At 45.3% G+C, this 20,970-nt stretch overlaps 1 protein-coding gene across 1 annotated transcript in view; it reads right to left on the bottom strand.

Moving 5' to 3' along the window:
* Positions 1–20,970, bottom strand: part of pdlim7 (PDZ and LIM domain 7) — a 31,876-nt gene that overhangs the window by 6,556 nt on the left and 4,350 nt on the right. The window contains exons 3-6 of the mRNA XM_031558082.2: positions 14,774–14,925; positions 9,918–9,948; positions 8,436–8,623; positions 315–376 (exon numbers count right to left, since the gene is read on the bottom strand). Coding sequence (XP_031413942.1) covers positions 315–376; positions 8,436–8,623; positions 9,918–9,948; positions 14,774–14,925 — 433 coding nt within the window. The remainder of the gene's footprint in view (positions 1–314; positions 377–8,435; positions 8,624–9,917; positions 9,949–14,773; positions 14,926–20,970) is intronic.

Genomic DNA, 20,970 nt, shown 5'->3' with positions numbered 1-20,970 from the left:
GTGAGAGTCCGCTGCTATCAGGGTTAAGACTACTGAGAGACAAGCAGCTGCTCTTTTTTAGATGGCGAGCCAATCGGGTTCAGCTGTGTTTTGACACAAACTCCGCAGAAAAAAAAGTGAAGAACGCCCTTTTCTTTCTCTCTTTTATTTATGTTTAATTCCTCTATGTGTCTCGGCACAGCTAAGACCGCTCAGTCCAAGTGTCTGCGTGGCGCTTGTAAGTCTGCAGTCTATCTCACCGGATGATTTTTATTGTTTAGTACTGAAAAAGTAGAGTGAGTGATGATCGAGACATTGGGCTCAGCACAGCTTACCTGGATGTGCTTCAGGACTATCGGCAGGTTTGGCTTTAGCGGGAGAGGATGCTGGCACATGACTGTGAAAAAGAAAACTGCCCTTAGGAAAAACATTCTCAGCAAAAGAACATTTGGGAGGAGATGATAATAGCACTAATACAATACTGCAAGACGATGTCATTATTATTCGGGTCATGAGAAATCCATCTGGAAAGTCCCCTGTAGACACTGATGGACCATTAAAATACATTTGAACCTTGAACTCCTAACGGCTCCTTGTTTTACCAAATGGTTCAGTTTGTAAGCACCGCTGTCCAGTGCTCACACTTGTTGTCTAAGCATTTTGGCAGTATTGTCTCCGCCTAAGAGCAGCATGCACCATTACCTGATTACTGGAGATGGCCGCTTTTATGGCAGCTAGCTGCTGAGAGGACAATTACGATCATTACGCGACTGAGAATAGGGGCCCCTGCGTACAGACGCTCATCGGCGAGCACAGGGCTCTACGGCTCCAAGCCCCTCCAAGTCTGTGTGTTTCACTTTGATTTGTGGCAAAGAGTATTAAGCACAATACCATGAGCCTTTGTTTACCCCAGGGGCTAGTGGGTGTGCACAATCAATGCCACTTCAACCAACGTTTCTCACAGTTTTTACACAACATTCACGGTTTTTTTTTTTTGGCTGCTTTCTTCATTTCCTTCTTTTACCTTCTCCTAAAGCAAAAGCCATCCGTGGAGCAAACAACCTGTGCCGACGGGGACTCTAAATAAATAAGGCTGCTAAAGTGTGTTCTTTTTTTTTGGCCTAATTGTGTTTGCATGGGCTCTCAGCTCAGCTGCTGTGGGAAGGCATCTGTGTACACAAGAAAGAGAGAGAGAGAGAGAGAGAGAGAGAGGAAGACCGAGAGAGAGAGAAAGGGGAAGATAGAGTGATTGAGAAAGAGACAGAGCAACAGGGAGAGAGTGCAGGAAACTAAGACAGCGGCAGTGGGAGATAAAGAGGAGCTAACGAGAGAGAGAGAGAGAGAGAGGGAAAGAGATAAAGAGAGCAATGGAGAGAGAGAGAGAGAGAGAGAGAGGAGGCAGAGGGAGAGAAGCACCTGGTGAGTGTACTTTGCCTCCAGGAAATTGTGAATTTTAATACAGCTGTGTGGTGTTGCCAGACCAGCCTCCCAGGGACACTTGTCTCTGGCACTCCTGTGCTGTGATCTCACACACACACACACACACACACACACACACACACACACACACACACACACACACACACACACACACACACACACACACACACACACACACACACACACACACACACACACACACACAGACGCTCCTGTGCTGTGATTGCATATGGCAGAGAGGAATCCCAGCATCCCAGAGTAACACCAACTCCCCACTAGCAGAGCTCACAAACATTCTGGCTTCTCGGGGGGAATAAAAAAAAAAAAAAAAAAAAGAAGAACTTGTGCAGAGGAACATTTCACAGTGACAACTGCACTGAATCTATCCGCATATCTTATTACTACATTTCCCTCTCAATTACAGCGCACGCTGCTTTTAGGACATTCACTTCCACGGAAGATGCCACCGCATCTAGGCCTAATTGTGCCTAAGTACGGCTAACACTTGGCTGCACAGCACCTTCACCTCTTGATGGAGCAAAGACTTTTAATATCTGTGACTAAGCCATACCACTGCCCTCCCTCCTGGCGTCTAAGTGAGCTCATTACAGTAAGAGCTGCTTGCAGGTCATTACCCACTCTCTCCCTCCATCCCCTTTACAGAGCCATGGTTTAAATCCCCATCATTGTCACAGCTGCACACAATAATAGATCAGTTCTTCCCAATTTACATTGTACTTCCCAATGTACATTTTAATTTATACAGCTATTAAGATAATGCTTATATATATATATATATATATATATATATATATATATATATATTAGAGGGTACATCTGTGAAAGTAGTGTGGTGTAATGTACTGTTAAGTCAGTGTAGATTATAGATGCTATTATATAGGGATAGAGTTGATACAGAGATAGATAGTAATGATGACACTGTGGTTTGATATGCTAGAAAGTTCTAAGACTGATGAGACAGCAGGAGCGTGCAAGATAACATCACAAGGAAACAGAAGACAGATGAGAGGGTAAGGTCTTTTTTTCTTTATGTTTTATGTATTGACTGTGGAGAGAAAAGAGACACAGTCACAGAACAAATCTCTTGTTTTGCTTAATGGAGAGAAAGAGAGAGAAAAGGGAAAAAACAAACACATCCGAAGCAAAATAGATTCAGAGCTCAAGAGATGGAAAAATTAAGATGTGGAGCGTACAACAGGTAGAATACAGAGCAAAAGAAAAAAAAATAAAGGAGAGAAAACATCAATGTATACATACATCTCTTCCTATGTATATTCACGGTCACTGTGACACGCCAATCTAAATGCAATCTAGATATAGCCTATTTCCTGCCATTAAATAAGATGACTGTATTTTAAAGAGGGACAGAGAGAGATATAGAAATAAACAGAGAGAGAGAGAGCGAGAGAGAGAGAGAGAGCAGAGTGAAAGTGAGGGAGGGAGAGAAACAGAGGTAACAGAGGGCTGGCACAGTACATCTGGAGAGGAATAAGAAGGTTGCAGTCCCCACTGCTGAGGACCTCTCCTAGTTTTAACGACAGCATGTACGGAACTTACTAGAACCATGACACAGAGGCCATATACACACACACACACACATACCCTCACACACACACACACACACACACACACACACACACACACACAAACACACACTCCTGTGGAAAGAGGCACTCTTGGCAGAGAGTCTGGCAGGCTCAGTATGCGTGGATCCACTGTTTTGGTGTTATGATGTCGGCTGCACGTCTTGCTAATATTCACATTTTGTTTCTTTTTGCTATTTTTAGTCAAGCTTTTTCTAAGTGTTTTAAAATTTGTACTTAAGTACAGGTTTACCCCCCCCCGCCCCCCCCATTCCTCAAGCCTATCTTCAGCTCAGGGATGTGGTATCGTAATGGTCATCACCGTGGATGACTTTTGTTGCTTTTCAGTTGTATAAATGAATCATCTTTGATCATCGTCATCATCATCATCATCATCATCATCGTTGCGGTTCGTTTCAGAAACAGGCCCCTTCAGTTGTACGTGGCGACAGGGGAACCGACGCTCGCTCAGGATTTGATATTGAGGGAACGTGCAGAGCGGTCATGATGCCAGTCCCTCAGCCTGGCATAGCGGGGACTCTGGATTTCACTAAGGAACTTTTCCCTGGCCGGGGCAAGGAGAAGAGAAGAGAAGAGAAGAGAAGAGAAGAGAAGAGAAGAGAAGAGAAGAGAAGAGAAGGATAAAACCGAGATGAAGAAGGGACAGGAAAGGAGAACCATGAGGAGGAAGAAGAAGAAATGAAGGATGAAACAAAAGGTGAAGGAAAAAGAAACAAAGTCAGAAGGCACATTTGAGAAAAAGAGGAAGTGAATGTAAAAGCAGTGCTAACTATTCTCTGGCCATGCAATTAAAAGCAAAAACACACACACACTCTTAATCCACATTGTCCTACTGCCAGGCCACTTATGTGGCTCTATTTAGAGGCATGATATGCTAACGCCACTCACTTGCCTAGAGGGGAAGCATTAAAAAGTGGCTAATTATGACTGCGGTGGAATGGCATGGCGCTCAAAATGAACACGGACGGAAAGGTCAAACCCAAGCAGCGTGCTGCAGCTCACTGGACAGAGAGGAACGAAGCGGTTCACGAGGGTTTACCTGGCCCTTTTCATGTTTTCATCATCTGGGTCCTGCACTGAGAACCAGGAAAGAGAGACATATCAAAGACCATCCTCCGACCATGACACAAGACCTGCAGTACACACGCACACGCACACGCACACGCACACGCACACACCTACCCTAAGCCTGTGTAATATGCACACAACCCCTAGAATAGGCCAACACAATACTACTATACTACGCATGCTATAAGACTATTACCGTGATTTGTGCAACTCCATTAGAGCAAACTCTATTCTATTTCAGAACCGTGCATACAGACATTGTCATAAAGCAGCACGTCTCATCTCTGCTGAGCACTGTGATATACTCACATGCCTGATCAACAACACACACACACACACACACACACACACACACACACACACACACACACACACACACACACACACACACACACACACACACACACACACACAAAGCTCTACACAAGGTTTTTGTCTGATTATTTTCTGAATCGCTGAATAAAAGGTATTTCCAAGCTGACAGCACACATGCATGGCATAGCATTCAGAGTTCTGCAGGCGAACACAAACAGGTCCCTCTCGAATACAATTACAGAATAGATGTCTGCTAGGCAACAACACTAAATGGCCCAAACAAGCACTGATAGCCTCCTGTGTCCCATGAAGCGACTTACATGCTCTCGTTAAGTAATTACCACCTAATCCTAGCGCTGCCCCACACTGCAACAGCCAAGGCGCTGGCATGCTGTTTGAGGACGTACAGCTAAGCCTCAAGGCCTTTCCTCCTGCTAGGAATTCCTCTGGGACATCCTTCATCCTCATTCCTTTGGCCGTCATGCCTTAAGAGCAGGCGCACACATACACAGGTAGTCTCCCCCCCCCCCACCCAAGTGCTCCCTGCCGCCCCACTCCACCCCCCGAGAGGGTTTGGTGCCAGTCCTTTGCCTGCCCTGACTTACTGAAGTCAGTGCCCGTGAGCTGGGCAAGGATGCGGAAGGAGCGTGACTGGGTGGTGCCAGTGCGTGGCTGCCAGTCCTGAGTGTCTTCCATCAACCTCTTCTTACCGCGGTCGTTGGGGATGAAGCAGGGATAGTGATCCATCCGAAGACCATACCTACAGATGAGTAGAGGTGGAGGAGTGTGTGTGGTAGAGGTGGAGGAGTGTGTGTGGTAATGGGGAGGGGGATATGAATCTCCTTTGGAGCCTTTTAAATCATTGACTGTCCAAGATACTCTCCAGCAAGAAGGTAGTGCTAAGATTATTACAAAGTTTACCCAAATAGTAATACTCTATTCCTCCCCATGCATTTTAAAGTTAGGCAAATAGCAAACAACTATTAACCATTTTAGGAAACTATACCTCATGTTGACTTTTTTTTATTATTCCTTAAGGACATAACTCACACTTTAATTACGTGGCACTGTGCCGCTGGAATCGTGTCATTATGGTCTGTTTACTCCACAGCACACAGCAAATAAGCAGGCAACTGGGGCCTCACAGAAAATCACTGCTGCCATTTCCCCACCGGCTATTCCTCAATGCGTTAGAAAAACCCTAAGGTGAACCACAGACTTACTTGTTCACTTGGCCAAAGTCTCCGTAAAAAGCCTCTCCTCTGACAAACCACAGACAGACGTACAGAGGACAAACAGGATGGAGGGAGAGAAGAAAAAGAAGACGAAGGGAAAGAAAAAAAAGGCAAATAACAATAGAGAAAGAAGAAGAGCAGCTCAAACAACAGAGAGCAAACACACATCCATCACCATTCCCACTTCGGGCCAACTGACCTCTGCTGTAAATCTGTCAAACATGCGGTTTGGGAAATCCAATCAAATAACACCTGGCAATCAATACCTAATAATGCTGTCCAAATAAAGTCAAAACAAAGTCATCCGTCATAAGCCGGTGACAGAGTGAATACTGATTTAAGACACAGCGGTGCAGAGGACATTTAATTTGAAATTTGAACTAGTGGAGGAAGAGGAAGTGCAGCCTGATAAATGTAAACATGAGAGGAAGGCTGACCAAATAACAACAGACTTTGGGATTGGGGGGGGGGTCTCTTAACTTGTCATAAAGAAACAGTTAAAAAAGAAGTTTACTGACTTTTCTTCCCCCTCCATCGGCTGGGTAGAACAGAAGAAAAAGAGAAAGAGAGAAAAAGATTAGTAGAGAAACAGAGGTAAACTGGTGGAAAAAGAACATGGTACCACTAGGCAGGCAAGGTAGGAAATTCAAGTAAAGGATTTAATAAAACACACAACGGGCATGCTGTGAGTAACCATAGTGACAAGCTTCAACTTGTTTCAAGTGCAGTGGTTCTGAGCATTGTGAGTGCATGAGCCTGGCCAACTGTGGCACAGATCTGGCCCTGATCCGGCCCTGATGGGTGAGATCCTTGCCAGACATGGCACAGATCCATTGAAGAGTTGAAGAACACAAACCTTCCTGCAGTTCACCTGATTTGTAAGGTTGTGTAGGCCAAGACGGGCCCCTCTAACGTCACGACCCTGGGACTGCAGAACTATCAACTCATCTGCCAGAATGCATTTATTTATATTCCCTCAGACATTTTAATATCCTCCAGAAGCTTCACACCAGCCCCCAACCACCGGCCCCCGAGGCGCTGGGGAACATTTGGTGCACGTTCTGCAGACACGGGCACATTTCATGTCAATGAACCCCAACAGCAGACACACACACACACACACACACACACACACACACACACACACACACACACACACAGCAGTGATGCAACACCCTGTCCAATCCCCTGAGAACGTGGTGAACACAACACTTCCTCCTTCATGCCCGATCTGATCAGATTTCTCCCATCAGAGCTTGGCACCACCACACCAGTTTGTAGGGGAAGCTGCCCCTGCGGTCCGACTAAGACATTCCCCACTAACATCACTACCGCCGCCACCTCTGACTGCTTCCAGCTCACTACATCCACATCACAGGCATCTTTAAAGAGTTTTAAAACAAAGCCCTCTAACAAGGTTTAGTCATTTGTTAATTGGAGAGCAAATCTCTTGAAGCTGTAAAAAACACATACGAGTGAGAACCCACATGGTGGCCTCTCCAAGTAAGGCTTGTTAAGTAATCCGGCACCCCAGCAGTAAAAGCACTTTTGAGAAGTCAGCAAATTGTTTGGGAGGGGTTTGGGGAGGATGGGCGATGGGCTGGGGGGGGGGGGGGGTGGTACGAGCTATAAACAGCCACGACAACATCAAGACATTGCCAAATGTCAGCCCTGTAACCCCTTCCTCAACTGAACCAGACTTTAGACCTGAACGCACCTCTGGCTGGTTCCATTGACAGAGAATAGCAGAGCAACTGAAAGGCTTGTTTTCTTTTCCAATCATTCTCTTCTCTGTTTTACCGACTTAAAAATACAGTAAAGTAGAGCTTGTAAAAACTCTGGCACCACTAAATAGCGGAGACGAGAGGCGAGGGGGATGCAGGGTAAACTCCCTTCCAGCTCGGTTTGCGTGACCGCGTTATCATCTCCGCCGACAAAAAGACAGACAGCAGCTCGGCAGGGCCTTTTGGCCGGCCGGCTGGCCGACCGACCGACCGGATTGGCATTCAGTCCGGCATGTCCAGAAGGTAACCAAGAGCAGCTGCCCCACAACACATTCTGTTTATCAGAAACCGGGGCCGTGTGTGTGTGAGTGTGTGTGTGTGGGGGGGGGGGCCTTTGCCTGCACTAAATGGGCTCCAAATTGAGAGATGAAAGTCAGACGGGCAAGCAGGCGGACGGGCGCTCTGATGGACAACTCCTTAACACAAAGAAAGACACACACACACACACACACACACACACACACACACACACACACACACACATCCCCCCTTCTCTGCTCACCACTCAGGAATGCTGATGCTGACATAACACTGAGTGGAGGAAGAGATTTTTCGTTCTTTCTTTCTTTTTTAAAAACATCTCCGTTCTTTTAGGTATCTCTGCTCCCACACGGTGTGGAGCCAACTCTTTACAGCACGGCTGCTTCAGATCCAGCAGAAAAGTAAATCACTTCACATGTACAGCATTTCACATTAACCCAGAGTAGAGGTGGGTTTGTTAGGTTTCTGAAGCAGTACAATGTCAGAGTCAGCTTTTTGAGTGCATCTTTCTCAGAAGCCAGTGACCTTGTGAGCTCCACATACTGTGTCAATCTTTCCTTCAATGTTCTCTTCAGGACCGCACACACGCACGCACACACACACACGCACACACACACACAGCCAGATTTTGATACAGATCCAATCCAACCCTCTGGTGAATAAAAAAATGAGAAAAGGGCAGTGGAAAAAAACAACATGAAAGCCAGAAGGATGTGACTCACACCTACCCATTGTGTGGCTGTGGCATGCTACCGGGCACCTGCGTGCCCGAATTAAGCTTATACGACACTGGCTTGATGATAGGGCCAGAGGTGGCAGTGCCGCCCCCTGGCGTGAATGGCCGTGCCATCTTGTTTATGGCCGTGCTGGGGGCAAACGAGTACTTGGGCTGACTGGAGGCAGGAGCAAGCGTGTCCTGCGTGTGGGAGAGGACAGACACACACACACACACACACACACACACACACACACACACACACACACACACACACACACACACAGACACAGACACAGACACAGAGCAGCAAACCAATACCATGCAGTCAGAGAGTGAACACAAAAAACACACACACACACACACACACACACACACACACACACACACACACACACACAATGCAAAGACATATACACACGCTGCACACACTGCTTCTTTGGCTTTGAGTAATGGCACAATCTCAGACTGAGGGTTCAGTTTAGCAGTATTCAATCAGACTGCCTTTGGATTCTGGCACTTACAAATGTGTTAAGTCATTGAACGCACATTTGCTGCCAATAACCTATTCTCGTGAGCGCGTCTAGAGGAAATGTTTAAGAAGTGTGAACACACCCCAATTGTCCGACAAATATTTACTCTGGGCGTCTGCCAACACCGGTCCAAACGGATCCTCCCCAATTTCTGCCTGCTCGGCTTTTCAGCACTTGAGCCGAGTCCAAAGTGTTAACTTTAACTGATACGCCCTGGATTCGACTGGGACTGTGGGATGGATTTGAAGGCAATGGGATTGTGGTTGACCACATCCACTAGGGGGCAATCTTTTTCACCAGTTTCATGGCACACTTTATTTTGGGGTTTCTTTCTTTTCTTTTCTTTTTTGAAGATTTACACAGGAGACATGAGAGTGTGATTCATTTCTTACAGGAGCTTAGGATGTGAATGTATATTTACATCTTCTGGGGATTAAACATCTGACTGTGGGGCCTTCGTTCTTTCGGAGTGAGGTCAGAGTGTTGGAGGGATGCAGAGACCACTTGGCAACAGTCAGTCTGGGATTGTGTTTTACCCGTGGCAGCTCCTGTGAGAACATGCCAGCCACACAAACACGGGCAAGTTCTGGTGTTTTTGTATTTTTTTTTATTTCACAAGCCAACCACAAGAGCTTCTATGGTGACACTGTGCTTCATGCAATGTGTGACCAGTCACCACAGGACACTATGAATACTGAAGATCATAACAATCTGTGACACTATGTGTGAATGCTTATCTAAAAAAAAAATCAGCTTGGCAATGAATCTGTTACAAAAACATGGAGCATGTCACTGGAGCAAGTATCAAACATATAACCATGGGTTGGTCGGACAGGTTTATGCAATAGAAACTCCATTTGCAGCTTGGCTTCAATCCTGTGCTGACTGGTTGACACTGCTGAAGCATGCATGTGATTGGAGTGCAAGGTGATGTTATTAGAGCGTAGAAGATTAAGGCTTACCTTCGACTGGTCTTGCCCAGGTGCGAAAGCTCTGTTAAAAAAAGAAATAAAAACAGAGAGATCGACGGTTAGACAAAGCTATGGTCAAATGGTTGGTTGAGGAGAATGGCTCACATTCTAAAAGAACCACAGGAATCTGCCAACCTTGCCCAAAAAAACTTTTTTTTCAGGGACAATAAAAATAATTATAATCCAATCAATACATTAAAGCAGAGAAAACGTCTTGAAAACCAACTATTTTCACCAAGAACCCAGCACAGCTAATTGTTCCTCAATTACTATTCCAAGGGAGCCAGAGGGCTAACTGGAGAGGATAGCATTGCCATCATCAGCACTGATGTAATAACATGTAGTTTACTTCAAATCCCCCCCACAGTCTGCCATCAGGCAAAAGATGATCAATTGAGCAGAACCACAACCACAGCAATCACAATTGTCTCATTATCTTTCTACCACTCGACTTCCTCCCCTTCAGTGTACAGCACAGAAAATGACTGCTGCAGTCAGGGAGTGAGAGAGAGAGAGAGAGAGAGAGAGAGAGCACGAGACAGGGAGGGAAAGAGAGAGAGAGATAGAGAGAGAAACAGAGAGAGCAAGTGAGAGAGAGAGAGAAAGAGAGAGATAGCCAAATAGCAGACTTTATGGCATTTCATTATTGACCCTGACAGAGGATCCCACTGCATTTCCTGTGACAAGCACTATTCACTGACTTATCACCAGCGGCTCCTGGAAGATAACTCCCCAGCGCTATTTTAGGGGTGACAGTGATGCAGCTGCGCTAGGCCTAATTTCTAAGGCCCAAGATTAGCGACGCGAACGGACAATAACAAGCTGCCTTAAATTTGGACATTTTTGAGTGTTTTGGCCCACCATTGCTGAGTATGAAGGGGAAAATGGACCCCCTATTTCTAAAAATAAGTGCAGGCTTGTAAAGTCAGCCACTACTACACAGCACTGTGCAGTTTTTAGGGTTTTTTTCTGTTGAAGACAGAGTACATTGTGTCACGTTTGTTATTAATGAGCCTTCATAGACTGCTTCACAATGCAGTATCTGAAAAGAAACATGTTACTGCCTGGCAGACATTTTTAAGCATTCAAAAAGTTTCTGATAAAAATGGCTTGAGGTTTGGGAGACTTTTCAAAAGGGCCTCATGATTTATTCATCAAATAAGCCAGGCCTTTTAAGACCCCGTTAATCAGGCCCAGGGCATGCGGACAATGAGAAAGGTGCCTATTGTGCTACGGCCAGAGCGTGAAGCTCGGATATCAGGGGTGCAGTTCGGTTCCTCTCTCTCTCCCCCCCCCCCATGACAGCGGCACCCTTTTTCCCCTTTCTGTAAGACACTTCCTCTGAGGATGGCCGGTTAGAACTCAGAACCCGGAACACAGAGGGGGAACAGCTGCTGAGTGAGAGAAATGGAATGTTGTGTATGAAAAGTCTAGGCTATTTTTCAATGTTGTCTTGTGCACAGGTCACAGGAGCTTTGGTCACATTGGGAAACGCAAAACATGCTGGAGGAAAAAAAAAAAACTTTTTTAAAAATGAAAAGGGAACAAAGACCTCATGTCATACTTTATCAGATAAGGGTTTTAAATTAAATTGAACTAGAGTTTATCACTGACCATGGCAGATTTTATCATAGGGTAGGGTTGTTAACAGCAGCAAAGGAAGGAAAAACATTTGAAAGTGAGAGAAAAACAAAACAAAAAACTAATTTTAAAGTCCTGCAAGAGTCTTGGAGAACACTTAAATCCAGGAACTGCTTGACTAATTACAACATGTATCTCAAGTGTGGGGAAACCAACCCTATAGTTTCTCAGTGAAAAGTAAACATGCCGGCATGTACAGGCATGGAAATGCAATTATACCCTTGCACAACGAAACACAATTGTACGCAAACACTAACCACAGGCACTAAGAATAACGACATACCAGATTAAATCTATACATGTGTTTGCTATGTACCTGTGATCAAATATGTGTGTGTGTGTGTGTGTGTCCACTCCTTTAGTCCCTGTATATGGATGTTTGTGACTATGCCGGAGTGTTCATGTGTTTATAGGGGGTGGCATGTGTGGCTGTGTGTGTGTGTGTGTGTGTGTAAGAGAGAGAGCACTGCCATTCAGTGTCATGAGGTGTGGCCCCCACACCAACAATGAGCTCACTAGAGACCCATACAGTCACTCACTAGCAGAAAACACTTCTATTGTGCCACACACACACACACACACACACACACTGCATACAACAAGCACATGCAACAAAAATAAAGACATACGCACGCGAGCGCGCACACACACACACACACACACACACAAACACACACAAACGACTACACACGACTAACGCACTCCACAACACACACAAACAAAACATAAAATACAAACATGCACCACAAAAAAAAAAAAAAAAAACACATTTCTATATTTCCTGTCCCTTTCTTTTCAGCTGTGGGGCTTTGTTGACTTGCCTCGATGGTTTCCCTTCTGTCAGCGAGCTGAATGGTTTGCATATATAGTGTGTCCTTTTCACCATTCCATTGTTGACATAGCCAAGGCAAGACAAAAGCTAGGAGCACTACATCAAATACAGTGACGAGTAGCTTACCGACAGGAAAACACTGCCTCAAAGGAACCACAAGAACTTCCATCTTCCAAGAACTTTTCATTTCAATGTTTTCCCCCTTTTTTTAACTGAAGAGATGTTATCATGGCCTGGCCAGAAAAGCTTAGGTGTGCTCGAGGGTTAGTCTCCTTACTAAATATTGAGTGAGGTAAATTCTTTCTCTCTCTCTCTCATGCGAGCTAACTGCCGTCAGAGCTGCGGTGGGCCCCTTTCCCCTGCCTCTCAGCCTGTGTTGATCTCAGCAGGGTTGTTTAATGACAGCAGAGCTGAGAGCTACACGATGAGGATGGGCCTGTCATGGCGCACCAGGGCTTGTCCACTCCCATACTCATCTCCTCACCGCAACACACACACACACACACATTTTTTCCGACTGTGGCTCAAGGCCCAAACTTAAAGGAGAGACTACCATCAGATACACACTCCTTATTTAGCGGTCTAAATAGCGGTCTTCTCCCCCCCCCCCTGCCCACACACACACACACACACACACACACACACACACACACGAGTCATGAAAAAGCTGAAAAGTCAGCAATCCCAGTTATTTGTCCCAGGGCCCGCTTGCTGCAGGAATGCACTCCAGCATGGGTTAGAGCCAGAGACGAGTGTTTGGCCAGGCCGTTATCCCTCATCTCCAGGTTATCTGCACAACAGAGCACTCCCCCAGAGGAGACTCACAAGCCAGGGGCGAGGAGAGGAGAAGACAGGGAGACAGGCAGAGACAGAGAGGAGAGGAAAGGAGAGGAGGGAGTGGAGGAGTAGAGAGAAAGGTAGTGGAGATTTTGGAGATGAAAGAGGATAGGAAGCAGAGACATTTTGGGAGAGAGAGAGAGAGAGAGAGAGAGGGTGGGGAGAATGGGAGAGAGAGAAAAAGAGGGAGAGAGAGAGGGTGGGGAGAATGGGAGAGAGAGAAAAAGAGGGAGAGAAAGAGAGAGAGAGATAGAGAGAGGGACGGGGATAATGAGAGAGAGAGGGGGGGATAATGGGATAGAGAGAGAGAAAGAGAGGGAGACTGCCCTCTCAGCCCAATAACTTGGGATGAGATCAGTCAAACAGGACATGATGAAGTGCTGAAAAGTCCAAATCCCAGGACACCCACCAATAAAAAAAAGTTCCTGAGCAGAGTAACAGCGTCATTTCAAATGCTTGAGCTATCCACACAACCTTCACAGGCAGTATGGTCATACCTCTGGACATAAGCAACAATTTTGAGTAAAACTGAAATATTTGTGTCAATTAGATTTTGTGCCAAACTGGTTCAAATGAAGATAAATTGTGTTCACTAAATTGGAGCTTAAATTGGATATCACAGTGGCACATGGTAGGCTGCAGCCTGTTCATTGTTTGAGGGGATACGGAGATAACGGTTTTCTTTGAGCAGAAATCTGTCTGTTCCTGTCAACAGTCAACACTGAATCGTGGTCAAACAATATTTGAGTCCTTCACAGTTTATAACAGTGTCAACAAAGTATAAAGTCTCCTACCATTTGAAGTGAACACAAAAAATTACTCAATTTACTTCATTCATGACCAATAGTCATGAATCACAGTACAGAATCCCAACTTCATTAGTCTAATTTTGGTGTGAAGCAGGGCCAGCTGTGGTCTGTGAAGCTGACTAGACCTTGAGGGATTGGAGAGTTCCCTGGCTCTTCCTGGTCGCCTGTCGCAGAACCCTTCAGCAGGTCTGTGAACCCCAAATTGTTCCCAATGGTTTACAATGGAGCCCTGCATAACAGCCAGCTACAGCTGTTAGCTACATGGCAACATTTGGAGAGTATTTTGGGCCCTTTCAGACTGGAAAAACAGTTAATTTACCTCTAGTCATTACACATCCCAAAGACAGATTTGCTTGGCTACTACTCTGAAATCCATGCTGTGTTTTCTGCCAGTGTAGGCAGACCTATGGTATGCGCCAAGATTGGTGACTCGGGGGGGGGGGGGGGGGACATTCTTTCATAATGGGCTATTGTCTGTCCACAATATCAGAGTGACGCCGAAACAATGTGACCAGTCGTTACTCACTGGGCTCATTCGCATTCCTGTCCGTGGAGAGAGCACCCCTGCAACCACTAACTTTGCATTTACAGGCCACAAGCCTGTACCGGTGAACCTTGCCATGCTTTTGGCCTGACATGACCGGTCGTAATCACCATTACTGCTGGATATCTGTGTGATCTGGTGTTTGTTGCGGCGGGAGGGAGGGAGGGGGGGCGAGGCTGCGTACCTGTGGAGAGTAAGGGTGAGAGAGTCCGTTGCTGCTCTGATCTTGTTCTGGGCCTCCACGTGGGTCATCTCCTCTGCGTTGGATTCGCAAATGGAAACCACAAAGTCACCAACGCCCACTCCGGCCTGGGCGGCCTTGCCTCCAGGGGTCAGCTGCGAGAGAGGGCAAAGGTCACAGTTCTGGTTACTATTATAGTACAGTTTGACACCTCACTGAACCCTTCACCAAAATGGACTTATAAGCAAGGCACGACCTATATGAAATTATCGATGATATATGATATGACGTTTTAGATGATTATGCACATTTTAACACGTTTCTTTCCAACACAATGTTTATATATACTGTGGGGCAAACACTTACTCACTTCTCATATAAATTGCTGCATTTGTTATACATTTGTGGATTACTATGACATTTTAATAGATGGAACATATTTAATAGATAGAATGTATTTTGTTTTTTTTCCCCTAGAGGACACTACTTCTTGCCTACTGGCCTTGGCTGTTGCAAACTTTCTTGTGAACTGGTCAAGAGGGGGCGTACTCCACACTCACTCAAGCAAGCCCCCTTCCTGTGCACTCACTCCCTCTTCAAATCTAGGCCATCTTGCCGTACAGTTCAGCAAAGGTTTGCTGGCCACTTGGGGTCTGGGTGAAACATGCCTCAAAACGTCTGCACAGAAACCATGTTCTGTGTCCATTCCAATGTTTCTATTGAGCACATGTTAGAAGTCTTCACATTGTATCCTCCTGATATTTGTGAGTTACATGTAATGCACTTGCTGACTTCAGACAGACTTGGGCACCTATGGAAATCATTGCTTTAAAAAAAATAAAAAGTTAGGGGTTCTAACTTCCACTCCACAAACACTATGGGTATGAGAGTACTGAAACAAACTGGACCCAAAAGCAAGAGAACTTGTCCTTTTGTATTCACAACGATAACTTCTACTTTCATCCAAAATAAGCACCCACTTCAAATTCTTCCAGAAATATAACACAAAAGGAGGCACAGAAGGTCACGGGAACAAATTCAAGCTATTTGATTTCAGTAGAGGCATAACCTTGCTTCCTGCCTTAAGAGTGCAGGTATTCTATATTTTATGTTTCCAAGAAACCACGGTTCGCTTGTACTCCCCAAACAAAGAGACAGCACTGCTATAAAATAGACATATTGTGCCTATAAATGCATTGTCTTTCTCTAGAGAAAAAGGGAAAAAAAACCTGTGCTCCCATCAGTATGTGCACTTGAGTGATTCCATACAAAAAAAGCTTTTCTAACTCGCTGCATCTCTGTCTTGGAGTGCTTCCATACAGACCGCACACGTGGTGCACATGTGATACACATGGCTTCATAATAGATCTCTATATGCAGACGAGATATTCGAAAACTGTGCATGACGCCATCAGCTGTGGTGGATGGTAAGGCTATGTGATGGATGATTTAACACTATGTCATGCTCGAGAACATGAGGGCACGTGCAATTGGTTCCTTATACTACCTAGAGATGCCCTTTAAAAAGCATTATAGAAAGAAGCATTATGGCCATGGAGTGGAAACAGGTTTAGTAAGAGCTTAGTCAGCTTGTGCACGCAGCTGAGGTGAAACTGAAGACTTGTGACAAAGTCTCGGATAACCAGGGCAAAGAATTCGCATCAGATAACCCCGCGGCAAAGCATAGTAGCCGTGGTAAACACCATTCTATCATATAACTACAGACAGTTGTTTTTCTGTGAGATACAATGTTGCAGGGACTACTGCACACTATTTGAGAATGACAATTAAACATTGAATTCCTGAATATACTCTGTATTCCAGAAAAGTAAGGTCATACAAATAAAGTGAGTAAATGTATATTAGTTAATCATATGTGTTTATCTGTCCCTCTTTTCCCATTATATCAAATCAAACATTCAAAACAATACCAACACAACAAACCCATTGTGAGCACAAGGTAAGCAGCGTTTCTCTACAAAACCTGGACAAAAACAAATGAAAATGTAATGATATTATGGGCCCGAGCTGAAACTCAGAACACATGTCAGTCTATCCCTGTACCTCTCCGTGGCTATTTTAAGCCGGAGCCGAAGCAAACATCTGCAGTGTACAGAGTACATGTGCTGGCCTCAGACCTGCACAGCTCTACCCATCTGCAGTGTACAGAGTACATGTGCTGGCCTCAGATCTGAACAGCTCTACCCAATTTCCTGCACCTTCCCTACCTCTGGGCTCACGGGATCAAAGATACAAAACTTACAAGCCCTTTGGTACAAACTATGCGCTGTTCACCAAAACCACACCATCACTGCCCATATTTAACAATGCAAACAAGAACAGCACACTGTTTTGCAGATCATTTCGTACACTGAAAAAAACATGCAAGGTTATTTGCTCATTCGCTTGTTTTAATACAACGGCTAAAATGATTTGTCACCACCTCTCCTCTGAGTAAAACTTGAGTCGGAGGCCTCTGAAGTGTCATGGAGGTCCTTCAGCATGCATGGCATACTTCAGTTTGGGGAGTGCTGGCACAAGGCCAGAGGGAGAGGGGGAGAGAGAGAGCCTCTACTGCTCAATCTATATTGCCCAGGAACAGAGGGAATGAGAAAGCCAACGAGTATGAAATGACACACAGTAGGAAGAGATAGGACACACAAGGACAGAGAGGGAAGGAGACTGGAAGAGAGAGAGTGAGTGAGTGAGTGAGTGAGGGCAAGAAGAGTGTGTTAAAGAGAGAGAAAGAGAGAGAGAGAGAGAGAGACTGTGTGAGAAAGAAAGGGTAAGAGAATGTGAGAAAGAGCACACAATAGGGAGCGTGGTGAAAGAGTGTCCGGAGATAGGACGAGGTTGAGAGAGCGGGCAGCGGGGAGGGGGGGGGGTGCATCTGGAGGCGTGATGATGGACACTGCCACCTGTGTGCCTGGCTCAGGTTCAGCCTTCAGCTGTTCCGCTAGCTTGAGCCGCCAGCCGCCAAGTGCTGCGCTAAGGACTTTGGGACGGAGAAGAGGGGGGAGGGGGGCCCTGGGAACATAACACCTCCCTGCAGTTTGTCAATACTGAAAATGACGGCAAGGGAATGGTGCACCTGTACACGCCACCAGAACCGAGGGAGGCGCTCGCAGCAAGGGACGCAGTCACTTGGACCAGGGAGCCATTTAATATTACACACCAGCCGCAGAGTCACGTGTACCCCAACTTCAACACGAGAACAACATTATGCAACAATCACTTAGTGGGGTTTGATTCAATGCTGCAGAAGAGCAAATCAATGGTTGGTTCGAAATACAGAATTATTTCAGCCATCTGGGGTAAACAACATCTGCTTTGATCTTTCTCTCTGATTCATTTAGTCACCTCTACTTCCATTAGAGAATTTTGCCAACGCATTCAGTCTCGGCACGGCAAGAAATCAGGCCGTAGGACCACCCTTCCAGCGGCTCTTAAAAGCTTGCCACATTTCACTTTTACACTTCCCATTGCCTTTTGGGGCTTGGAGTACATGGAGCTTCCCTGACATCACGTCAGCTGATACAAGCAGGCCATAAATATCTCTCTGGGAAAAGGCTGAGCCAAGACGAGAGGAGGCGCTTTCTCCGGAGTCCTGCAGCACCAGGGGGGCCCCACGCTTTAAATTCAGCTTCACAGCCTTCCAACAAGGTGGAAACCGAGACAACTAAAGCTAGACAAACAGATAAAGCTACATGTTCTGTCTGAGCAAAGACAACTGTGTTGAAACAAAGAAAAATGACTGCAATGAAAAAGTTTCATTTTCTAGCAAGTCAAAGGGTAGTCTGAAGTTCCAAAGTCAGTAACACCAAAGTCAGTCACAAATACAAAATCCTCTAACAAGAGAAACGTCACAAATAATCCTTAACAATCCCGTCAGCCCTTGGCAGTATTCGCTCACCCGGGCTCAACAGTGTGGTAACCAGGCAGTACCTGCAGGGTGCTGGTCTTAATCTGCCTGAAGCAAACATCAGAATGGACAAGCGCAGATCACAAGCAGATACAAATCTGAAGCATGGGATAGCGGCAAAAAAAAGGCCCACACTTCAAAAGATGACATCATATGTAATTTCCTCATCGTGTGTTTGATTTAAGGTCTATGGCGTGTTCGCACAAATGGAAAACAGATACCTTTCCATTAGCTCACACACACACACAAAAATAAATTTGCCAACCCGAACGTCATGTCATTTACATTTAATGAAAGAACAGTTTCCTGATCTACGGCTCTTTGAAACTGTGGGGTCTGGCTGCATGAACTTGAGCTGGGTCATCTTTTGCGGCCGTTTCACCAGGAAAATATTCCTTTGAGATGCAAGTGGGAAAAGTGATGCGTGGTGGACATACTGGGAGATATGGCAGGGCAGACAAAGGAGCTTTTCTGGAGCCAGAAATAGGGCAGCAGTGTCAAAAATCCCAGGAATGCCAAGGGAACACGGAATTCTTTGGCCTGGACAGGATGTTGAGGAAACACAGGGAAAGTCGGAGGAGAAATGTGCCGGCCAACACCTTAAGCCATTTGCTCACCTTTCAATATCAATACCAGATGACTGCACTCAAGTTACTGGATTATTTACTGTGAGCATGGCTGCTATTAGCCAGCTTTATTGGGAGCCTGTGGATCAAGGCAACAAGAGAGTCATCACTCAAATCGTAAATCAAATCATTCACAAATTACTGGACTTGGAGGAGGTCCCCAGTCTTTGCAAAATGCATTCACATAAATTTGCGGTTCAGTGCTCTTCCTCTTACACTCTGCTTTCTAAGGCTTTGTGTTTATTGTCTTCCTGGAAAGAGAGAGAGAGACAGGTAGGCAGGCAGACAGACAGACAGACAGACAGAGACAGACAAGAGAGAAAAGGAATGAGTTCACCTCAGCCTTCTGTCACATCTGCAGGAAACCTGATAATTAATGACATCATTGTCTGACTGTGCTCCTGGTATGGCATTAAGAGGGCGTTACTGCCAGTTGTACTGCATGAATCATGTCCTCACTCACAGCTGACTAACCACCACGTCTCCACAGGAACTACATCGAGGACATGGTCTGACACAGACGCCATCTCTCTCAGGTGCACTTAACACCTGGCTGATATGTGCACTTCTGTGTAGGGCCCGTGCAAATGTTTTTTTTTTTTTTTTTTTTTTAAACAGCGAGATGTTTTCAGATGTCGCTAGGAAGCCACAATTAGCTTGTGAAATTCCTATTAATTGCCTAATCCTGTTCATAAAAGCAAAGTTCTCAGGACTCAGGATTAAGCCCTGCTACATCAGTGCTGCATAACAGACATTGCGTTGTTATGAAGGATGTTCCTGTGTAATGGCACAAAAATGTGCCTCAGGTTATTCAGTCAGAGAGAAAACAAACCAGAGCACATGGGAATGTCCAGGACACCGTAGAGTTTCCCTGCACGGCTCTAAAGCAAAAGAACATTCTAGATGGCATGACAGGCCTCATGTGTTATCTCAGATGTCATTATTTCCCTGAATGTAGGTGATCTAAATTGGATTAGGAACATATTACTCATCAAAAACTGTACAAGAAGGCAAAATCAAAGTCGTGTGTAAGTAGCATTAAATCGTGCTATGTATATTTTAGTATTTCTAAAGACATCTCTTTTTAGCAGCAGAATTATTTTGCACTTTTTCTAACCTTGCTGTTTGAGTGGTTTTACATGTATGTCACAGATAAGACTACATGTTCTGTCTTGTTTTTAACAATTTTCATCAAAGTCAGCTATGAGGCGGCCAATGTTTGTTGCATAAGCCTCTGTCTGAACTACAAAATGAGGTCATGGATAAGCCTGCGCTGACAAGTCTGTGTTTGTGTGCAATACAGGTGTTGAATCAAGACTCTTTCAGATGATTCGTCAAGCACACATATACATAAGGTCAGACTTACAGGTGAGTATATTTCATCGTCTACCTATCTGACTAAAATGCCTCTCAGCTGTCGAGGGTAATCAGTGCCTAAAAGCCTGAGGCAGAGAAAAATTTGCCTGCAAGCAACTGCACAGTACAGACAAAACCGTTTACAGTCTAAGAAGGATTCGTAGGGCCTGAAGGTAAAACTACCATTTTTGACATCACAACGATTTTTACTTGACCTTGGTTTATGTCCATCACCGTAAAAATTAGTCTGGCGAAGTAAGCCGAGATTACTTGGCTCTTCCTGTTGGGCCATTACT

The sequence above is a fragment of the Clupea harengus genome, chromosome 20 (genome assembly GCF_900700415.2).
Source record: "Clupea harengus chromosome 20, Ch_v2.0.2, whole genome shotgun sequence".
Classification (NCBI taxonomy): Eukaryota; Metazoa; Chordata; class Actinopteri; order Clupeiformes; family Clupeidae; genus Clupea; species Clupea harengus.
Note: the sequence above shows the minus strand (reverse complement) of the source record. Positions and strands in the feature narration are given on the sequence as shown.